General features: G+C 39.4%; 3 protein-coding genes across 4 annotated transcripts; 2 read left to right on the top strand and 1 right to left on the bottom strand.

The window, feature by feature from the left end:
- The first annotated feature begins 1,064 nt into the window (after positions 1–1,064).
- On the top strand, positions 1,065–2,516 carry LOC133463488 (DNA damage-inducible transcript 4 protein-like). Its single transcript, XM_061745048.1, has 2 exons — positions 1,065–1,295; positions 1,607–2,516. The coding sequence occupies exons 1-2, from the start codon at positions 1,148–1,150 to the stop codon at positions 2,113–2,115; spliced, it is 657 nt and encodes a 218-aa protein (XP_061601032.1). The 5' UTR covers positions 1,065–1,147; the 3' UTR covers positions 2,116–2,516.
- A 237-nt stretch (positions 2,517–2,753) lies between these two features.
- Positions 2,754–14,549, bottom strand: dnajb12a (DnaJ heat shock protein family (Hsp40) member B12a). 2 transcript variants are annotated; one of them, XM_061745459.1, is made up of 9 exons: positions 14,382–14,549; positions 13,916–14,081; positions 8,633–8,778; positions 8,375–8,545; positions 5,385–5,464; positions 5,167–5,276; positions 4,907–5,076; positions 3,809–3,966; positions 2,754–3,347 (listed from the first exon to the last, which is right to left on the bottom strand). In XM_061745459.1, the coding sequence occupies exons 1-8, from the start codon at positions 14,512–14,514 to the stop codon at positions 3,845–3,847; spliced, it is 1,098 nt and encodes a 365-aa protein (XP_061601443.1). In that variant the 5' UTR covers positions 14,515–14,549; the 3' UTR covers positions 2,754–3,347; positions 3,809–3,844. The 2 variants fall into 2 exon arrangements, with proteins under 2 accessions (XP_061601443.1, XP_061601444.1); XM_061745460.1 differs by having other exon boundaries at positions 3,825–3,966; positions 14,382–14,548.
- A 1,936-nt stretch (positions 14,550–16,485) lies between these two features.
- Positions 16,486–21,939, top strand: trmt2b (tRNA methyltransferase 2 homolog B). The gene is made up of 2 exons (XM_061745644.1): positions 16,486–17,496; positions 19,449–21,939. The coding sequence occupies exons 1-2, from the start codon at positions 16,636–16,638 to the stop codon at positions 20,067–20,069; spliced, it is 1,482 nt and encodes a 493-aa protein (XP_061601628.1). The 5' UTR covers positions 16,486–16,635; the 3' UTR covers positions 20,070–21,939.
- Positions 21,940–21,971: the final 32 nt, after the last annotated feature.

Genomic DNA, 21,971 nt, shown 5'->3' with positions numbered 1-21,971 from the left:
TCTAAATGTGTAAAGTGGTTAAGTGCTCACAGCAGGGTGCTGCTGTCTCAAAAGCCAAATTGCATTGACCTTGTTTAGAAGAAACTTTTTGATGGGAATAGTTTCCAGAATCGGAAGAAAAAAATGACAAGAATAATTAAGACATATCCAATTTGTTATCTAGAATTAAACTAGTGTAAACTAAATCTAATTCTGGTAAAGCATAATATAACAAAGCTATGATCAATGCAGTAGTACTTGTTTGCTTTTATATTTTTATTTGTATTTCTACTGTATTGCACCAATCACCACAACAAATTCCTTGTGTGTGTTAACAAACTTGGCAATAAACCTCCTTTCTGATTCTGATTCTGAATAAAAGAATATGCTGTGTAAATCTTTTTATCACTATGGACTACTTATGACTTTAATTTATAGATGTCAAATTGACATTTTTAAAACTTTCGGGCTTCTTTAACTTGCTGATGGAAACCTTGCGAAAACCACGATCAGCACTTTCTCAACGTTCACAAAAAAGAGAAAGAGGTCTACGTGCAAGACGTGTGACCAGGATCAATCTTCAGTGGATCTTTCATCACCTCTTTCTTTCCCAAATCCGAAGTGAGTGTTGGTTAACTTTAGTAAGTCAAGTTAAAAAGAAATTGCGTCAACTCAGCTGGTTTGATTTCCATATTTCCCCAAATGTAGTGATGAATTAAACTGAAACGTGTGTTAGTGGGTTGAAGTTTGGCTGGGATGCGTGCAGTGCGTGTGTGGGGGGGAGCAGCAGCAGGCGTTGCTTCATCACCACAGACAATAAAGGCCGATTTTTGGTTCCGCGTTACACCAACGCAGAGCCTACGGCGTAAGGCACGCGGCGACGCGCACCGTACGTTGCGCATCGCCGCGTACTCTGCGTCGATTTAACGCTGAACCATAATTCAGGCTTAGACATGACCAGGCATGATGGTGCGCCGAGGACGTGAGCTGGATCCTGATTGGACAAGAAAGCCGATGGGCGGGGCCTTTCTGCTGGGGTATTTAAGGCTTTGTTCCATTGTTGCAAAGTGTATTTTTCAGCTGGTCAGACTCAGGGCCAACTGAGAGAAGATACCATTAGCACTTTTTTTATTTTCTTTTTAAAGTTTTTTAAGCATTTTCTTTTTAAATGTCTTTTTCTTGCAACCAATCTCTGGATGGCAGTTTTCCTCCGTCCCCGGCGGAGGACAGGAGCTGGCAGCGGCTGTCCTGGAGCTCTCTGCTGAAGGGAGTCAGTCACAGGCTCCAAGTAGACCAGTACAGCAGGAGTGAAAGTGGTAAGTGTCTTTGCAAATGATATACACTGATAAACATGATGGGTTTCTTTGAATGGAGAACAGGTTTCTTAATTTTCAGAGTGAAAACTTAATGTTAAAGTGTGAGTCCTGCTCTATCAGACATGCATTGTCACATTAACGCACATCCTAGGTTTTCTATGTACAGACTCATTACTCCAGCACTTTTTTTCTTTTAATATTGTTCTTTTGTATAGCACCAATCACCAAAACAAATTCCTTGTGTGTGTGTGTTAAACTATTTGGCAATAAACTTCTTTCAGATTCTGATTCCCCTCTTTTCTTTGTTTCAGGGTCTGTGGCAGACTTATCCCTGTCAGATTCAGAAAACAGTTTCTTCTGCTATCCTCTGGAGGAGACTTTGGCTGCAGAGGTGGTGGCCACCATCACACAAAGCCTCAACAATGCTTCACATCTCCTCTGCTGCTCCAAACTCATCTCACCCGACGGCCTAATACACACAATCGGTGAAGAGCTGCTCCATCTGGCTGTGAACGAGCCTTGTGGGCTCCGGGGGGCCCTCATCGACCTGTGCGTGGACAGGGGGGACCAGGGCTCGCCGTGTACCGTGGATCAAATAGCAGTGGATCGCACCCTGGTCCCAACCTTTCACGTGACCCTGGTGCTGAGGCTCGAGTCGAGTGGACTGTGGCCAAAAGTTCAGAAGCTCTTCAGGAGCCGCAAGCCACTATCTGCAACGCCTCCGCGGCACCACAACACTCTGAGGCTGAGCACTGGCTTCAGGGCCATCAAGAGGAAACTGTACTGCTCAGGGGAGCTGGTGGTAGAGGAATGCTGCTGACGGAGGAGCACGCACTTGTGGGCCTGATGAGAAGATGGACTGAGTTTTTATGAACTGTGAAAAAGGCTGGGTGCTATGCATATATTCCTTTTTTTTATGAAGAGATGTATATTAAAACACCATTATACATGTTGAAATGCACTGACAATATGGTTCTGAATCAACTTGTTGATGTAATAAGTTGGTTCCCAGAATCTGAGCAACACAAGGCAGCTACTCGCCTGTTTTAAAGGTGACTGGATCAGGGAGACTGGCGTCAGAGCATGATTCAGTTCCCTTTCCTATGAATGTGAACTCACACATTACAGGGAATGTATATAATAGTCAGATATTTCCATCTAAAATGTATGTTTTGTACTTTTAACCTGAAGGGTGTTACAGAATAAATTATTTTCAATTAATCTGCTGTGAGAGTTTTATGTTCCTCATTACGGTTATACTATACAGGAATGCTTACCAACCTTTTTTTTTTTTACTTTCTCCTAGATTTTCTTTATGATTTAAACACTCATCGTATTTTCTTTTAGTGGCTACTTTTCATTGTGTTTCAGTGTGAATAAATATATAAAACTTGAATGAGGAATGCAAAGAATTTTCTTATGAGAACCCATATGCTTGAAAAAAAAGAGACTATACACTTGTCTTTCAATGGACAAATTTAATTCAAAGAAACTTTTATATAATCTTAGCATGTTAATTTAATAAATATGGTCTATTTCATTATTTGTGCAACAATTTTCAGTAATTATGATCGTACAAGCTACAAGCGATTTCACAAAACTTTATGGTAAATGACTAATAACCTCCGCACTGGTAAAAGTAAATTGTGTATTTACACTGGTAAGAACTATAAAAATTACACACTTTCCTTGTGAATGGCTCAGAGTGTCTATGAGAAGGCCTTGAGGTTCTCTTAAACATAAAAATCAGGGAAGGGGGGATTAATCTCAGTAGCTTTCTTTACTGGACAACAAAACAGCCTTCTTACTTTCCATTATGATGCCCCGTCGATTCTCACCATTTCCAAGACACTAGAGTAGGAAAATGTCAATTCAAAGCTTCTCACAGTTTTACAGGAAGTCAGTCTGAATGGAGTTGCAAAGAGGTTCCCTGATGAGTCCTGCTGCTCACTGCACGTAAGGCATGTTCTCCCCCCATTCTCTTGGTTTGCTGCAGAAATACGTTCCAATTTGAGTGAATTCCAACTGATCTCTTCTCATTAGATTCAAGTACTGATGAAGAAAAGAAAAAGAAAAAAATCAGACCCATTATTATATGTAATTGCATTTTTTACTTAAAAGGCAGCTATATGTGTCATTACAGGGTAAAAACATGATCCTTGCTGGAGGTAAATAAGCTGTGACAGTTGGGTGTCATAACAGATGTCTGCCATCTGAGAAAACACAGCCAACTCTAGAATATCTGGTGTCAGTCCCTGCTTGCAGCTGCTTTAAATCATCCTGACATGAAGCAGCCGCCAAGTATGGGCCCTGAAAAACTCGTATGTGCAATAAACTCTTTATCGGAGGTAAACTAGCTTACAAAAATGAATCTCAGTAAATGTTAAATGTACTAGATTCAAAACAAACAGCACAACAGCTTGTGAAGTTCAAATGATGAAGAATGTACATGTTTGATTTGCAAAAAAATAAGCCTTGGCAGTTCATGTGAACTGCACTGTAATGTCACTTACGTTTGTGGAAACATACCCAAGTGTGCGCAAGTGGTTTTAGCCGTCCAGTATGACCTGAATCTCAGATAGTCTGGAGCAGCTGGGAGTCCCCATTCTCTGTGCCCTTTGGTACAACTCCGAATCCCCAAAGTAACGAGCACGATACAGCAAGCCCTCCTCTGCAAGAACAAAAACGTTTTTGTTTTTAAAAGACATTTTTTGCAGTTGCAGCTTTGTACATTGGTGACAAAGTGATGTCAGTTAATCAAAGTAACATCAATCCCAAACTAGTGATGACTAGTAAACCACTTCTTCCAGGAACCAGGGTCTTTTTGGAGGTTCACTACTTGGTCCACTCCACTTCAACCAAGGGCCAAAGTGAGTTTCAGGAAAGAAATTTCATCCCCAAAAAGCTCTTAAAGGCAAGATATCCAGTGATGTATATCCATCGGTCTTTCTTTCAAAACTCATGTTATCTTTTAGCGTTGAATTACACCACAAAACAGAGGAATTGCAAACACAACATTCAAACACAAATGTATACATCTTAAAGCAGATAAACACACAGACACACTGCAAAGAGGGAGCCCTTGGATTTGATAAAGCATTGAAATCAGAGCAATAAAACATCCATATGTGATTATTTCACAACAGTTATGCTCTAGACTACAAAGAAAAACAGCCACAACATGCAGATCTAGATCTTATGATATCTTCAAAATGTAAGTTTTGGCAGTTTAGGATCCAGGTACTGAGAATAAGAATATTTGATTGCAAAGACTTCATAAATGAGATATTAAAAATGTCAAATTGATGAAGTTGTTTATTTGCAAAGTAACATTTAAAGAAATATTTTATTCAATATCCTAAATGAACAACACAAAGTTGCAGGAAAAGATGATGCAACTGCTGCGGTTCCTCAAAGCAAAATAGTTTGACTGCAGCTATGAAACCCTTAAGGACCTTCTTTTGAATGTTTTTTGTTTAATATGCATGAGTTATCAAACAAAAAGCCCCCAAAATGTTTTTCTACTGATATTTTTTTAAGCATTGCAACTTCATGTAGATGTTGATGCGGATAATCGGTTTTAAACCAGCCGTTAGTTTCTGCAAACTCACTCTGCTGCTTCTCTTTCCAACAGTTGTTTCTTAGGTTAGAGATATAGTCTTCTTCTACACTTCTCTCAACATTCTTCAGGGTGTTGGAGTATTCTTCGATGAAACGGTCCCCCACATAGTAAGGCACCTTTAGGTGTGACGTATGCCTTTTGTGAATATGTCCGCCCGACCTGATAAACAGAAGATGCCAAAAGTTAGAGTAAGACGGATGTTAATAGATTAAACTACAACCTCAACTCTCCAAACTATGAGCCACTTACGGACGATAGCTAAGGCTGTATGGAGGCTGCGTGACCATCAACTGGCTTAGGGCAGAAACAATGATGAGAATCAAGATGGGCAGCAGCTGGACAAACAGAGCCAGACCTCCCTGTTCAGAGAGAGAAATAAAACAAATGATTCATTAAAGTTTATTAGAGATCATAAATCAGCTTGTATAAAAATCAAATACAATTTAGGTTTTACAAACAAGACTTACGTCTCTCTGTTGTTCTCGTCTGTCTTGCCTATTGTGGTGTGCAAAGTGCATTCTTCCATTTCTGTAAACATGTACATTACCTAGAAAGAAATTTCGAAAATAAAAGAATTAAACTTTATAAAAAGGAACTCAACCGAAGGTTGAAGATTATGTAGGTTTTTAGACTTGTTACAATTTCATTTATTATCACATATTCAACCAGAGAGAAAGAAGTTTATGAAATGTTGGGCAAATACATTCTAATTGGTTTAGACCAGCCTTATTTTCAGGAAATATGTAAGTGCTCCAATACAAGCAATTAAACAATCCCTGAAATGTCTGCATTTCTACTTATGCACCTTACAAAGTATGGTGGCCGAGGAGTGCAAAACACTTTTACATTTTAGACTACAAATTAACAATGTCCAAAACAAAATTACATTTTTAAAACCCATTTTGAAAACAAATTTTATGATTTCATTTAACACATTTGCAAATTTAAAAAGAAATGTATATTTTACGAAACACTTGTTCAAGTGCCGAAACAAACAAAAAAAGTGGCAAAACAGAAATACAAATCCCGAGACAAATTAAAAAAAAGACAGCTCTTAACGGAAAGGGAATATCCTAAATACTGGAAGGGACGCAGCGATGACTTGTAGTATAAACAAATCATTTGTAGTTCAGGTACGCGCTGAAAATCAGCTGCCATTCTTTAAGGACAAGAACTGCACGGAACGTGTTTAATTAAGTTTTTGATATCTGAACAATGTCGTGTCCCTTTTTTCAGAACCAACTTCAGCGAGGTCACACCTTTTTGTTCTTTGTGCATCTGGTCTTCTGGAACTTTTACGGGACACAGATCAGGCGGAGAAACAAGCTACTGCAGTCAGTATTTCAATGAGGGGCCCTTGCAGTGTATCTTGGATATGATAAAGTTTACATGGTGTTTGAAGATCTTCATCATTCGCAATCAATCTGCTCTTACTCCGTTAATCATGATCGTTCTGGAGCTATAATATTTTCTCCCATACAGTCCATCTTTTCACCATGTAAACTTAATATCATGTCCAAGATTACACTACACGAGTGCCCCTCGTTGAAATACTGAATGCAGGATATCTAGTTTTTAAATTTGGTCTGTGTCCCATTAAGATTTAAGGTTTTTAAATGTCATTATGTTACTGAAACATAAGATTGCAGTTTTCGGTGACAAAAAATAAAAAGGCATTAAAGGTATTGTGACATAATTTTTAACATGCTTTTAACACTATTAAAAGTCTTGGCCAACATCCCTCAAATGTGTCTAAAAGAGTGTAACAAGAAAATATTCACTCTAGTACTCTATTCCTGGCTTTTTATTACAGTGTTTTTTTGCGCCGTGAAAAATGCTTCCTATTCCCCCTTTCCTGTCAATCATTGCTCCGCTCCTCCTCCCAACCTCCTCCTCCTCCAGCCATACGCTCACAGCGGCGTCGGAGAGAGCCGGGAGCGACAGGCGAAGCATGCACGGAGCAGCACGGCGAACCACAGCAAACAATCATAAAAATAAAGGCATGCAAGCAGCAGTGTCACCTTATCTTAAGTCCAGTCAGTGGCCGCGGGTGTTCTTAGCAGTTTTCCTCCGGTGATTAGAACAAAAGAGGCTCTAAACACTAAACAGCTCCGTGTTAAGCCTGATTTAGGGTCCGCGTTAAATCGACGCAGAGCCCTACGCCGTAGGGTTCAGCGTACGGGGCGCGTCGCCGCGTAACCCTACGCCGTAGGCTCTGCGTCGGTGTAACGCGGAACCATAAATCAGCCTTTATGGTGCGCTGGAGAGGAGAGACAGGGAGCTGGGTGGAGGGGGCGGTGATTTAGCGGGCCGTTACGTAACGGCCCGCCACCAAACCACATGCGCCGTTTTTGCATAGTTATGCGGAAAATCCCAGAAAGCACACAATACACTGAATGTTAAAAGTTCGTTGTTTTTTGGGTGTAATTGATGTCAAGACACCCCACAAAAAATCAAGAAAAATGTGTTTTTCATGTCACAATCCCTTTAAATGGAAATATACAACTAAATGTATCAAAATACATCAAAAACTTCATGAAACACATTCCGTGCAGTTCTTGCACTTAAAGAATTGCTGCTGACTTTCAGCGTGTAGCTGAACCACAAATAATTTGTTTACACTTCAAGTTGTTGTCTCACTCTCGGTATTAACAACACTCTCTTTTCCGTTAAGAGCTGTCTTTTGTTCATTTGTTTCAGGCTTTTTATTTGTGTTTAGCCACTTGTAGATTTGTTTCCGGAGTTGTACAAATGTTTCCTAAAGTGTAAATTTGTTTCCTAGAGATGTTTTTTTTTTTTTAATTTGCAAATGTGTTTTATAAAATATATTGTTTGTTTTCAAGATATAAATGAGTTTTCTAAATATAATTTGGTTTTCAAATTTGTTAATGTGTATTTTGAAATGTCAAAGAGTTTTGCACTTCTCAGCTACCGTACAAATAGGAAAAAAAAAGAAACAAATATATTTATGCCAAACTAAGAAAGTCTGGTGTAGTCCAGCGTGGTCTTGAATTCACATTTAAGAACAAGAACAAGCAATGACTTGGTCTTAGCAATTTGATTTATATGCGTCTTCAATATTCCCAAACCTGCACTTATAGGTGTAATGGAGAATATTAATGCCAGGAATGATTAAGACCTTGCTGTAACTTCAAATGTGTTACTCTTCACATATGAAGAATAGTTTTAATAATCAAGTACATGAACAGGATGACTCGTTTTGTTATAATGAGTAAGGTATGGTTTGTTTGAGAGCAGAAAGTTTTTTTTTTTTGAAAAGCATGAGAAAAATAATGAATGACTCCTAGAAAAGTTGTGATTGCTAGACATAAAAACAAGTCAGATATCTAGTACTTAAAAGTATTCTACCTAACACAGGTAATAAAACATGACGTATCATTTATCATTATCAAAGTACAACAATGGCAGACAGATGATTCATCTGGCCTCAACTCACTTGTTGGGAAACCTCCACCAAAGAACATGTTGAAGAGATCCTCGGGTGAGATGTCTGCTTCAAAATCACGATGCTCTCTGTGTCTGCTGGGATGTGTTCTCTCTTCTCCATACTGGTCATATTGTCTTCGCTTGTCAACGTTACTCAGAACAGCGTAAGCATTACCAATAGCTGAAACACACACATACATGTACCATCAGCAGCAGTTTGAGCTTCCGTGTAATCCACACACAGTTAAAGCAGCAGATATATCTGTACCTTTAAATGCCTCTGTGGCTCCAGGTGCATGATTTTTATCTGGATGAAATTTAAGAGCCAGTTTTCTATAAGCCTTTTTAAGATCCTCTTCCGAGGCAGTCTTTTCCACTCCCAGGATTTGGTAATAATCTTTACAACTCTTAATCCTGCAGTTAAAAAGCAACAAAGATGATCAGCAGATTGTGGGAATAAACAAACAGGGGACACACAAATAACAGATAGACACACTTGATTTGCCCATTATTTAAGGCCTCCAGTCAAACAGTAAAAAGACATCTTAAATGTTGAGACTCAAAAATGTGAAATTTGATTCCAGCATCATCAGAAAAAAATGATTTGAAATTAAGAACTACACAAGCAAGGCTATTTTTAGTAAAAAGTGCTGTCTGGAAAGCAACATACGTTACTCTAAAACTTGTCTATATAGTTCAACATTAACGATGCCTTCACAGAAGACCAAGTACCCCAAAACCTGAACAGTCCTGAATCTCCTAAACTCAGATACTAGTTTTTGAACTGAACGTTGGTTACAAGTCATATGATTGCTCTCCTTTTAACCTCAAGAAGATGGTGCTCATGACTTACAAAATAAATAAGTAACATCGACCTAACAGATCAAAGGACAGATTCCAACTCACACCAGTCTATGGTAAATAAGTGTGGCTCTAGAGAGTTTTAACTTACTTTGTGGATGGAGCAACAAACTGTGTTTACTGTAAGCAAGGAAAGTCTGTCTGAGAAACTATAAATATGGATGAACATGTACACCCTAAGTGGATGTTTTTTCTACACATATGAGGAGGGTGATATATCTTGCAATGTGAATTAAAACTAGATATATTGTCCCATAAACCCTTTAAAAGACAAAAAAAATAAAGGCGCAAACTATAACAAAACATCAGATAGATGGAGTAGCTGTGCCACAAATCATATTCCAATAACACATTTTAAATTGACTTTATTAGACAAGAGACTATTGGAGAATTAATTTATCTCTTATGTAGAGCCATTGCTTGACCCACTGCAGTTTGCCCACGTGGCCTATCATTGGTGGAAGATGCCACTGTCACACTTTTAAACCCTGTCCCCAAACATTTTTTAAAGGCAGCAAAGTACATGCAAGAATGTTTTTATAGATTTTTCATTTACTTTTAATTTAATAGTTGAATAATACTTTTATTCATTCATCATTCATCTTTTATTGAATAATACTTTTATTCAACCCCAAATTTGAATTGAAAAAGTAATTTATAAATGTGAGCCTGGATTTTATTCTGGTTAGATCTTTGACTTTTCAATCGCTCCTCGTGAAGAAATCGCACAGTTGAAGCAGCTACGACCCGATTTGCCTCATCCTTTCGCAGAGAGCATGCGCAATCTCTGATGTCACGTCAAAAACTATTATTTTTAGTTTAAGTGTTCAAAATTCACATTACAAATCATGTTTTAATAGCAGAAAAAAGAAACCGCATTTCCACGTACGGTGCGGGTCGCCGCGTACCCTACGCCGTAGGCTCTGCGTTGGTGTAACGCGGAACCATAAATCAGCCTTTAGTGTGCGGTCTGTGCTGTTCTGAACACTTCCCTCCGCCGAGACACAACTTTTGCGGTATGCGTTCATTGTTGCGTCTAAAAATGATGCGCAGTGCCCACCCAATCAGAAACAGTACAGATATTTGGGGATTTTTTTTATATATATAAAAAAATAAAGGATCCCCATAACCTTTGATTGGGTGGGCAGGACGCACGTTTGGGTGGGCACACTGCCCCAAAACCGGCCTCGAGTTCCAGTACTCAGAGGTCCGACGGGAGGATTATGATCGTATAGTGTGAGCAGACGGGTCGCATCCGAGCACCGGGTCGTACAGTGTGAGAACATAAATCGTGGGCTGCGAACTTTTGAACTCCACGATCTAGTCGTGCAGTGTGAGATGGGGCAGTCTCAAACGATTTAAAATATCGCACAGTGTATGCCCAGCTTACGAGAGTGAAGGTGAATGGATTTATGTCAGAACTTTAAACTTAATTTACTGGGTTCCTTCCCAAAGCTGTGTGCTCTCTCCAATGCCTTATTTACTATGTAACGATGATTGCTTGTGTCAGCCTAAAAACAGATTCATTTCAACGGTGAAAATGTTAATGGTTCTGTTGTTGATGAATGTGTGTGGGGGTGTGATAATGCATTTTTGAAACTGAATGTTGCCAAAACGATAGATATCTCTGTGAATTTTCTGTGGCAACCCGCATCACCCTGGACCACCATCACTAACGGTCAGGTGGTGGAGGTGGATGTAGGGCTTTCACTAGCAGGTGAAAAATGGTAATTCTCTACCCCTTTGGTATCTGTCACAGTGACATCAACCTCAAACCCAAGAACCATACATTCAAGACATGGATGGAGAACAATTGAGACTGCGCAAGACATCAAATTATAGATAATAAAATGCATAATTGTCTAATAACCCAAATATCCAAATGGGCAAATTAGTGGTGTTCTTAAAGCAATTGCTACATATAGGAGTATCAATAGTCAAAAATCTGTATGAAAATGTATTTTTCCATATCTTATGCTGAATTAATGTAAAAGTATAAGATTGGACCCAAATGTGAATGTTTAACTACAGTCAGCCACCATGTGATCACCAAACTCTGCTTTTATAGCTCTTTTGTTCCCAAACTCCTACAATATGCTGAATAATATTGTTGTAACAATAGGATTGTTGTTCCAAGTTTAAGATGGCCAGGAAACACATTTGAGTGTGACACTGTATTCAAAGTGATGTTGGTCAGTACGACATGTTTGTGAGACGTTCATACATTAAGGCGGCAGTTGCTCAGATGGTAGAGCGGGTCGTCCAATGATCGGAAGGTCGATGGTTCGAATCTCGCTCCGTCGTAGTGTCCTTGGGCAAGACTCCTTACCCACCTTGCCCCGTGTGAATGTGTTTGAATGTGTATGCATGTTGGTGGTGGTCGGAGTGGCCGTTTGACGCAATTTGGCAGCCACGCTTCTGTTAGTCTGCCCCAAGGCAGCTGTGGCTACAAAACGTAGCTTACCACCACTGGTGAGAATGTGTATGAATGAATAATGGTCTCTGTAAAGCGCTCTGGTTGCCTTGAAGGGCGCTATATAAAACAGTCATTATTATTATTATTAAAGTTATAAGTAACCATGCAGTAACCGTCCATTCTATATGGTTTAGTGCGAATACAAACAGAACAGAATGAAACAATTGTGACTACTACTGAACCGACTGGTCAGGAGGGCTGGCTCGGTTCTTGGTTGTGCTCTGTTCTCAGCCGAGGAGGTGGGTGAAAGGAGGATGCTGGTCAAGCTGAACTCCATCACGAAACCCCTCTCACCCCCTACATGACACCGTGGGAGCCCTCAGCAGCTCCTTCAGTCAAAGACTGCTCCACCCGCGCTGCAAAAAGGAACGCTACCGCAGGTTCTTCATCCCGACAGCAATCAGACTCTACAATAACCAACTCTAGCCACTCGAGTGCAATAACCTGTTTTTCAATAATCTCCTCCCTCTAAATACCTCACTGGTATTTTTGCACATGTATATATTATTCGTTTTTCGGGTTTAGTACTTCTGTTTATCCGATGAATGATCTCTCTGATGACAGAGATATTTACAGACAGTGTCGAAGGATGTATGCCCAAGCTAATATGCTGCTGCGCAAATTCAGCATGTGCTCGGTGGATATTAAAATTTCTTTGTTTAAAACATTGTACATCCCTATACACTGGCCACTTGTGGTGTCGCAACAAGAAAAGCAGCATGCAAAGGCTAAACTGTGGCTTATAATGACTGTAGAGGCTGCTTCTTAAAGTCCCAAGGAGCTGTAGTGTCAGTCATCTGCTTGCTAGTGTTGGAGTACCAACCTGTGCTGCTGTGCTACGGAATTTGATGTACAAATTTATATGTAGAGTATCCAACTCTTTAAATAGCATTATCACCTGCTTAATGAATCCTGCACTCAGCTCAGTCAGGTTCACATCTACGTTGTGGAACCATGTCTCTACACTTGCGCCTGACACTGTTTTCTTTTTGTGTCACTGTTGTTTTTAAGTCTTCTGTATTGAGATAAGATAAGATATCCTTTATTTTCTCCCTCAGTGGGGAAACTTAATAATAATTGTGGTTTTTGTTGTCTTCTATATCATAGGTTGTTGTCTTTTATATTGAGTATGTTATATGTATAATTTTTTATGGTACTATGGACCTCTTCTCGAGATGTGGCTTTAATAAAGTGTGAATTGAATTGTTTAGTATTTCTTTTGTACATTGCTCATTTTTTATATTGCTCTTTTCTAATTATTTAGCTATTTATTGGTTATTTTTCTTTTTAGGATGTACTTTTTTTTATATACCTTTTCATACTTGGTGTGTTTTTTGTAAAATTGTTGAGTGTGTATGTTTGCTGCTGCACAAGCAAATTTCTCCTCTGTGGGATTAATACAGTTCTATTCTACATTCAAGTTTCTCAACATCAGCAAAGCTCGTAAAGTTTTATACAGAGGTGTCAAGTAACTAAGTACAAATACTTTGTTACCTTACTTAAGTAGAAATTCTGGTTATCTATACTTCACTGGAGTAATTATTTTTCAGACGACTTTTTACTTTTACTCCTTACATTTTCACGCAATTATCTGTACCTTTTACTCCTTACATTTTAAAAACAGCCTTGTTACTCTATTTCATTTGGGCCTTTAAAAAAAACTATCCAGTTAAATTGCTCCATCCGGATAGAGTGAATTAGGTTGTGGTTGTTTCAGATGTTCTTGTCCAGTTTTGTTCTTACATCCGTTCCCTCAGATTCCTGCAACTAAACTTGGATGTACATTCCAATAAAGGTTAGGATAAATTATAACATGCCTCTGAAGTTTGACTTTTTGCACCATTACAATACTTATATAACTAGTCATCATATCTCCTGCTCTCTGAAACACATGTTAATGCTCAATACTACACATATATGGTTCTTTAATATATTTGCATTATACTAAGATGCATTCATTTTCAATGGCTTTTGTCCTTAATGGCTTTTTCCCCCTTACATTACTTTTACTTTTATACTTTAAGTAGTTATGAAACCAGTACTTTTATACATTTACTTGAGTAAAGAACTTGAGTTGATACTTCAACTTCTACAGGAGTATTTTTAAACTCTAGTATCTATACTTCTACCTGAGTAATGAATGTGAATACTTTTGACATCTCGGGTTTTATAATAACTGTAGCATGCATTTCTCGGATACAAAGCAGCACTAACCTCCTGACTGCGTCCAGCTGCTCTGCGGTGAACGCCTTGGCCGCGTCTCCCTGCGGCGGCTCCGCTCCGGCTCGGTCCCGCTGCCTCAGCCCGGGCTCAGCTCCGCGTCCCGGGACCCCGTTCTCATCCGGGGGCTTCCCGTTCTGCAATAAGGACTGCAGCAGGTCTGGAAGGAGAGGCGGTGCTGCTTTATACAACATGTGTTTAACTCCGGACCATTTAATCCGCTACCACGGTATGCTAAAGTTAGCATTGGAGATACTATGGAAAGAACATCAACATCAGCCCCCGAGTAAACCTCGAATAATCGCCAATATGTAGCCATATTGATAACTATAGTGCGGGTTGTGGGTTAAAAACAAACCGGCTTGATTAAGTAACATTTAAATGGTGAAGCTAGCGTTAGCTCGCTCACGGCCCTCCGTCCTGCAGGTAAAACCGGTGCAATAGTCTGAATTTGACCTACTTTCTGCCTGGTCTGTGGGAAACAGGCGCTGTGCCTTCTCCAGAAACTTCCTGGCTTTGTCGGGCTGGTGGTTGCCGATGGCGTTTCGGGCTATTTTGATGCAGCGCTCCGCTTCGTCCTTGTTTGAGTCCATGGCGACGCAGCGGAAATGTTTACCTGCCGCGGGTCGCACAGCGATGACGTCGATGGCTCACTGGCAGGAAACACCAGCTCCACCGTAGACATGTGAACATGACAAAATAGACGCGGCGTCGACCGCTGGGGCGAGAGAAATACGGCCGCCATCTTGGAGCGGGCATCCTACCCAGACGACAGCACAAGACAGAACAGTGTTGAAGATGCCAGAGCACTGTGCTGCGTATTCCTGTACAAATGGGTGAACAATTGCGATAAGGGATTCAAATCAAATAAAATCAAATAAAGGAAAGCTACACCACATTGCCAAACTCACCACTTTGACCTGGAGAAAGGGAGCATGAGAAAGAATCTCTGCAAAGTCCTCTTTCAGGGCTTTTAGCATATGTGTAAATATGATTTGTGCGATATATATATATATATATATATATATATATATATATATATATATATATATATATAACATGCCGTTCAGGAAATTAATCTTGTTGTTGCATTCCATATATTCAAAGATTAATTTCCTGAACGGTGTATGTATGTATGTATGTATGTATGTATGTATGTATGTATGTATGTATGTATGTATGTATGTATGTATGTATGTATGTATGTATGTATGTATGTATGTATGTATGTATAGAAAAAAAAAAAAAAAAAAAAAAAATCTCACTGTGGCTTATAATAACTGTATGAGGCTGCTTCTTAAAGTCCCAAGGAGCTGTAGTGCCAGTCATCTGTTCGTTAGTGTTGGAGTATTAATAAAGTGTGAATTGAATTGAATTGAATTGAATACCCCCACCCCCTCGTGAAAATCAGTTTTGTATTCTGCGAGCTATGACTGATTAAATGCACTGACTGAAAGAGTCGTCGGCTCGCTTGGATTGCGGCTGTAACGACCAAACCTTCCACACAGTAAAACCTGAATTATGGTTCTGCGTTAAATCGACGCAGACCTACGGCGTAGGGTACGTGGCGACGCGCAACGTACGGTGCGTGTCGCCGCGTACCCTACGCCGTAGGTCTGCGTCGATTTAACGCAGAACCATAAATCATCCTTAAACCACAAACACTCACACAGACCGGGTCGGATCAAAACACGGGTTTTATTCCCCACTTCGCCAGCTAAACGCAGTTGCTGGCCAGCTCTCTGCGGTGCAATTAACCCCAATCTTCAGATAAAACTAGTTTGTTGAGGAAAAAATATTAACTGTTATTTGTAGCTGCAGAGGAAAAAAATAATCTCACGAGGAAAACAAAAATATTGCTCACGCCTCTTCAACATAATATAGCAGTCAAAAAAAAAGAAAAGAGAAGTAAGAGGGATACAGAACATGTACTGTATGTTGTACTATTATACAAATTTATTGAAACACATGGCGAGTCAAACATTTACCAAAGCAGCTGCCAAACACACCTAAACAAGGTAGCCGGAGACGGTGGTTCTGCAGAACTGCGGCAGTAAATCCTTTCTAAAGAGTGGCGCTCCGACAAGGAGCTTCATTCTTTAGTAGGGATTTCATATGAATCCAAACCATTAATAACCATTATTTTCTCCATATACCGCTCCATGGCTTCCTTGTTTAAGGTATCCCGGTAAATTCCAATTCCTTTCCAGCAGTTTAAGATCTTTTTTTTTGCGTTCCGTCTGTTCACTTGGTGAAACAGAAAAGTCCATCCCGTCTTCTTTCGCTATCAAAACAAATGCACGCGACGGGACAGGAGTTTTCCGGCAGTACGCGCTGGTGCTCATGGGAAATGTAGTGTTCTTTCTGGTAAAGCACTACCGCTTTTGTCCAAAAGATGGCGACAAAATCAACAAAAGCTGAAAGTTCCGTTGTGCTGCTTTAATAGCGCCAGCCAGGCAGATGGCTGGAGTGGAGCGGGTGCCCGCTCCAAGATGGCGGCCCCACGGCTCGTCAGCGCCAATGGGCTGCAGCATCTATGTGTATATCTCTATGGGAAACACGCATCATCAACAGATGACGATTAAACGTGCTCCACCAAAAGTCGTATAAAAAAACTATGTGGTTTTTAAAAAACGGTGGCGTTTATGGTCCATTCTAACTGCGCTTAACTTTATTTGCATCCACAGATGCCATTTATTTGATTTGAAATGTAAATGGCTTTTACAGCGACATGCAGAAGGTCAGTCACATTTGCCAAGCGTTGTATTTGGTTTACGTCGAGGAAAAGCTGCCGGCTGTTCTCTACGAGTGACAGCGTTGTAGCTGACCAGCGGGAAACACTATCAAAGAAAAGGAAAAGTCAGAAGAAACGACAGTGGACTGGTGATCTGTCCTGGGAGGAAAGGCTGGCTGATGCAGTCACCCCTCTGTGGAGACTGAGCTATGAAGAGCAGCTTGAGTCCAAGCAAAACCACCAGGAGAGGATCCTGTCACAGCTCATGGGCCACCTTTCAGGTGACCTTCAATCACTTTCCTCACCGGCTGTGACAGGTAAACTCAACTTCCCTGTCCTGTCCATCCTGCCATCCCCAATCAGAGATGGCTATCGCAACAAGTCTACATTTTCTGTCAATAAAGGAGTTGATGGAAATCCAAAGACGGTTGGATTTTACGTGGGCACAGGCAGGAGGGGAAACATTGTCTGCGTCAATGCAGACCACTTACTCAACATGCCAGAGAAGCACAAACTGGTAGCCAGATGTTATCAGGACTTCCTCGGCCTCTCCCAGCTGCAGCCCTGCCTGCTGTTCCACGCCGGGGGTCACTGGAGAGAGGTCACCGTGAGGACAAATGCAGACGGCCACACCATGGCTATAGTGTATTTTCACCCACAAACTCTCACCCCAGAAGAGGTGGCTGTACATAAGGCTGACCTGGTGGATTATTTCACACAGGGTCCTGGATCAGTTTGTCAGCTGGACTCCCTGTACTTCCAAGAGAGCAGCAAGACTCGCTCCACCCATGAGGAATCCCCCTACCAGCTCCTGTACGGTCAGCCACACATATATGAGGAGGTAACGCTCGGTAAAATTACACTCTGTTTTTGTCTGTATGCAAATGTTGGACAAAGATAATGTTTTTTCTATTGTTAATTTAATAACATGACTTTATAAAAGAAAAAAAAATCAGTTGAATAATGAGTTCAGATTATAAAATTACTAGAACAATGATTGATAAAAAAAAAAAAAAAAAAAGGTTGAGTTTTATAGAAAAAGAAATCAGTACCAGGATGGCCTTGGGATGTCTGTTGTACAACGGAGTATTAGGGCCAAACTAAGACGAAAGAAAATTGGAAATTACGAGAATAAAGTCATAAAATTACGAGAATAAAGTCATAATGGTGCGAAAATAAAGTCGTAATAGAATAAAGTCGTAACATTACGAGAAAAAAGTCGTAACATTACGAGAATAAAGACGTAACATTACGAGAATAAAGTCGTAACATTACAAGAATAAAGTGGTAATTTATGAGAATAAAGTCGTAACATTACAAGAATAAAGTGGTAATTTATGAGAATAAAGTCGTAACATTACAAGAATAAAGTGGTAATTTATGAGAATAAAGTCGTAACATTACAAGAATAAAGTGGTAATTTATGAGAATAAAGTCGTAATATTACAAGAATAAAGTGGTAATTTATGAGAATAAAGTGTTAATTTATGAGAACTCTAACAGGAAGAGCATCTTCTCCCTGTGTTAAAATGAGGAATATTGAGCATCTTGTGAAGTTATATTTATAATATATTTAATATTACGACTTTATTCTCGTAATATTACGACTTTATTCTCAAAATATTACGACTTTATTCTCAAAATATTACGACTTTATTCTCGTAATATTATGACTTTATTCTCACAACATTATGACTTTATTCTGGTAATTTTACGACTTTATTCTCATATTATTATGACTTTATTTTCGTAATTTCCATTTTTTTTTTTTTTTTGTCTTAGTTTGGCCCTAATACTCCGTCGTACTGTTGCCCCTCAAGGTGGTATACCCTGAAATGTGAGAGCCATTTAAGCGCTTTAACCTCCAAAACCAGGGTAACTCTCAGAGATTCAATCTTGGGAAGTGTAAGATCCTCGTGTTTGTTTGTCTGATGCACCATAAGAAAAGCAGTGAACAGAATCAAATGTTAATACAAGCTTTTATTATATCATGCACAATGTTTTCCATCCGGAGGTACGGTTTTCTCAAACCACATAGGGAGGAGAGAAATGCACACTGTGGTCATCAATCCAGTCATATTTATACTGAAAAAGGGAGGTGTTTTGTACGTTATAGCAGCCGATGTTGAACCTTATCTGTTGAACCTTATCTGGGAGGCCAACTGCAGTGAAAGAAACTTAAACATATCACACTTTCAGCTATATATTTTCTGTTGTCTATCTGTAATCCGACATGCCAACCCTGCGAAGATCTACGACAACCAAAACCCAGAAAAAAACAGGAGGGGACCCATCAATCTTAAACATCCGTTCCTCTTCACCGTCCTCACCTAAAGAAGATCTCAGCTAATCAGTCTGCTCATAAAAACGGGAGGTGGTTCTGCACTGATAGCAACCATCAGTGTACAATCTTACAGAAAAAAACCCTCACACTTTTAACAATTTCATAAAATCCTAAGAGAAGCCATAAAAATGTGATGACTTGAAATTGATGCAGTGACATTGCAATTCTGACATTTATTTGCTAATATGGTTGAAGTGCCAAAAACATTGTGTCAAAGAATTTTTCAAGGTTGATGGCATGTTTTGTTTCTCTTTCCCCCCATGTTAAATGATAATTGACTTGGAGACGGTATACAACAACTGTTTTAACTTTTATCAGCCAAAATGAGCGGGGCATCCTTTTAATTATTGAATTTATGTAAGAACCAATGAGGAGCTCCCCCTTTATGTACAGTATGCCTTGTTATGTTGTTATTAAATGGCTTTTCTGTTCTGTTTCATGATTCGCAGGTTCTTGGCTTCAAGTTTCGCATCTCCGCTGATGCATTTTTCCAGGTGAACCACGCAGCTGCTCAGGTTCTCTATAGAACACTGAGAGATCTGTGTTTTCCAGACTCCAGACGAGGAAGCGGACCAACAAAAGTTGCTGGTACTCTTCTGGATGTGTGCTGCGGAACTGGTGCCATCGGCATCACCATGTCCCCCAGACTGGACAGAGTTATCGGTATAGAGCTTATAGAACAAGCAGTGGAGGACGCCATTCACAATGCAGCTCTCAATAACATACTGAACTGTGAGTTTCTCCCTGGGAAAGCAGAGGTGGTACTTCCTGGTCTTATGTCTCAGTTAAGCTCTGCAGTCGGAGGTCTTACAGCTGTGGTAAATCCAGCTCGAGCTGGCCTCCACCACAAAGTGGTCCGAGCTCTACGAAACCAGCCGGCTATCCGCAGGCTGGTGTATGTGTCTTGTAAACCAGACGGGGAGGCTATGAGGAATTTCAGGGAGCTTTGTTGTTCTCCAGACCCACACAGGAAACTGACAGGAGAGGCCTTTTCTCCCACTCTCGCTGTTCCTGTGGACATGTTCCCACATACTCCTCATTGTGAGCTAGTGATACTTTTTGAGAGGTAGCAAAAAGTTTTTTTTTTCTTCAATCATGGATTTATGAGTTTTAATTATCAAACAACACGGGTTGCTTAAATTTGGCTAGAAGGAAGACTTTCATTATTGTTTTATTATAGTGAACTTTAATCAGAGGTGTCAAAAGTATTCACATTCATTACTCAGGTAGAAGTATAGATACTAGAGTTTAAAAATACTCCTGTAGAAGTTGAAGTATCAACTCAAGTTTTTTACTCAAGTAAAAGTATAAAAGTACTGGTTTCAAAACTACTTAAAGTATAAAGGTAAAAGTAATGTAAGGGGAAAAAAGCCATTAAGGACAAAAGCCATTGAAAATGAATGCATCTTAGTATAATGCAAATATATTAAAGAACCATATATGTGTACTATTGAGCATTAACATGTGTTTCAGAGAGCAGGAGATATGATGTCTACTTGCCTATAAGTATTGTAATGGTGCAAAAAGTCAAACTTCAGAGGCATGTTATCATTTATCCTAACCTTTATTGGAATGTACATCCAAGTTTAGTTGCAGGAATCTGAGGGCAACGGATGTAAGAACAAAACTGGACAAGAACATCTGAAACAACCACAACCAAATTCCCTCTACCCGCAATTTAACTGGATAGTTTTGTTTAAAGGCCCAAATGAAATAGAGTAACGAGGCTGTTTTTAAAATGTAAGGAGTAAAAAGTACAGATAATTGTGTGAAAATGTAAGGAGTAAAAGTAAAAAGTCGTCTGAAAAATAATTACTCCAGTGAAGTATAGATAACCAAAATTTCTACTTAAGTAAGGTAACAAAGTATTTGTACTTCGTTACTTGACACCTCTGACTTTAATACAACAGACTTTGAGACGTGTATCAGAATCATAATAAACCAATACCTGGAGTTCACCCAAATGGAATTAAATCATCATTAATGTTTGTTCACCTGTACCTTTTTGTTTGTATGCGTCTTTAAGTGTATTGTGAAAATGTTGTATCTCCCTGCAGCAGTACCTGCATTTATACACTGGATGGTGCCATTGCCATTTTTCACATGATTCTTTCGGAGATGGTAAAAAAACGAATGTTTCATAACGGTTGTGATAGTCATCCCATTCATTCTAGTTTACTAAAGGTCACAATATCACCAGGTTCCAATGGCATCGTCACTGCGGAGAGGTAATCACCGTTTATGTGAGGCCATATGTTTAGACAAGATGGCCCTCAATTGAAGATAAAATGCTGTTATCTTTGAGGTGATACGATGATGCTCATGTTCAGCATCCTTTTTTGCCAAGGGTCAACAGGCACAGACGGGGACAGAAACTTTGTATCTATCAGCAGTGACATAGAGCCACAACTCAAAACAGTGAGCAGTCTCATATGTCATGCTTTCTGCTCTGCAAACTTTACCAAAGTAACAAAAATATATTTCTTAGAAACTGCATCATACGAACGTCTGATATATAAAATAAATGGGAAATTAGACACTTATATTGAAATCTGGGACCCATTTCTAACACAGATCATGGATCAGGGAAATGTAAACTAATATAAAAATGATAGATGAGGATTCAGAAACAAAGTCTACAGATCAAACATTCACTGGGTTAGTTTTTTCACGTCTTCATATGTATATGTATAGCAGGCATATGTTATATGTACTTCTAGGTATAGAATTTCATGTATAGTCATTATTTAATTTTGATCTTTTAGTATTATTTCACTTTTTCTGTGTCTTTAGTTTCTATCATCAATGTCAACCTTTGGTGAATTCAGCTGTACCTGCTATTTTTTTTTAACTTATTTTTATATACCTCTTTATTCGTATATTTTTGCTGCTCTGTTGATGCATTGGACTGTCGTGATGAATGTCTGTGAAGGAAACAATAAAAAGCATAATTGAAAAAAAAAGAAAATATA

This window comes from Cololabis saira, chromosome 17 (assembly GCF_033807715.1).
Source record: "Cololabis saira isolate AMF1-May2022 chromosome 17, fColSai1.1, whole genome shotgun sequence".
Taxonomy (NCBI): Eukaryota; Metazoa; Chordata; class Actinopteri; order Beloniformes; family Belonidae; genus Cololabis; species Cololabis saira.
Note: the sequence above shows the minus strand (reverse complement) of the source record. Positions and strands in the feature narration are given on the sequence as shown.

What these genes read in the sequence shown, in the direction of transcription:
- LOC133463488 (XM_061745048.1), top strand. Translation starts at nt 1,148, where the DNA reads ATGTCTTTTTCTTGCAACCAATCTCTGGATGGCAGTTTTCCTCCGTCC. An exon ending in GTACAGCAGGAGTGAAAGTG is followed by an intron (nt 1,296 to 1,606) that starts GTAAGTGTCTTT and finishes TCTTTGTTTCAG; the next exon opens with GGTCTGTGGCAGACTTATCC.
- trmt2b (XM_061745644.1), top strand. Translation starts at nt 16,636, where the DNA reads ATGGCTTTTACAGCGACATGCAGAAGGTCAGTCACATTTGCCAAGCGT. An exon ending in AGCCACACATATATGAGGAG is followed by an intron (nt 17,497 to 19,448) that starts GTAACGCTCGGT and finishes CATGATTCGCAG; the next exon opens with GTTCTTGGCTTCAAGTTTCG.
- dnajb12a (XM_061745459.1), bottom strand. Translation starts at nt 14,514, where the DNA reads ATGGACTCAAACAAGGACGAAGCGGAGCGCTGCATCAAAATAGCCCGA. An exon ending in AGCCACAGAGGCATTTAAAG is followed by an intron (nt 8,546 to 8,632) that starts GTACAGATATAT and finishes TGTGTGTTTCAG; the next exon opens with CTATTGGTAATGCTTACGCT. An exon ending in GACGAGAACAACAGAGAGAC is followed by an intron (nt 5,277 to 5,384) that starts GTAAGTCTTGTT and finishes CTCTCTGAACAG; the next exon opens with GGAGGTCTGGCTCTGTTTGT.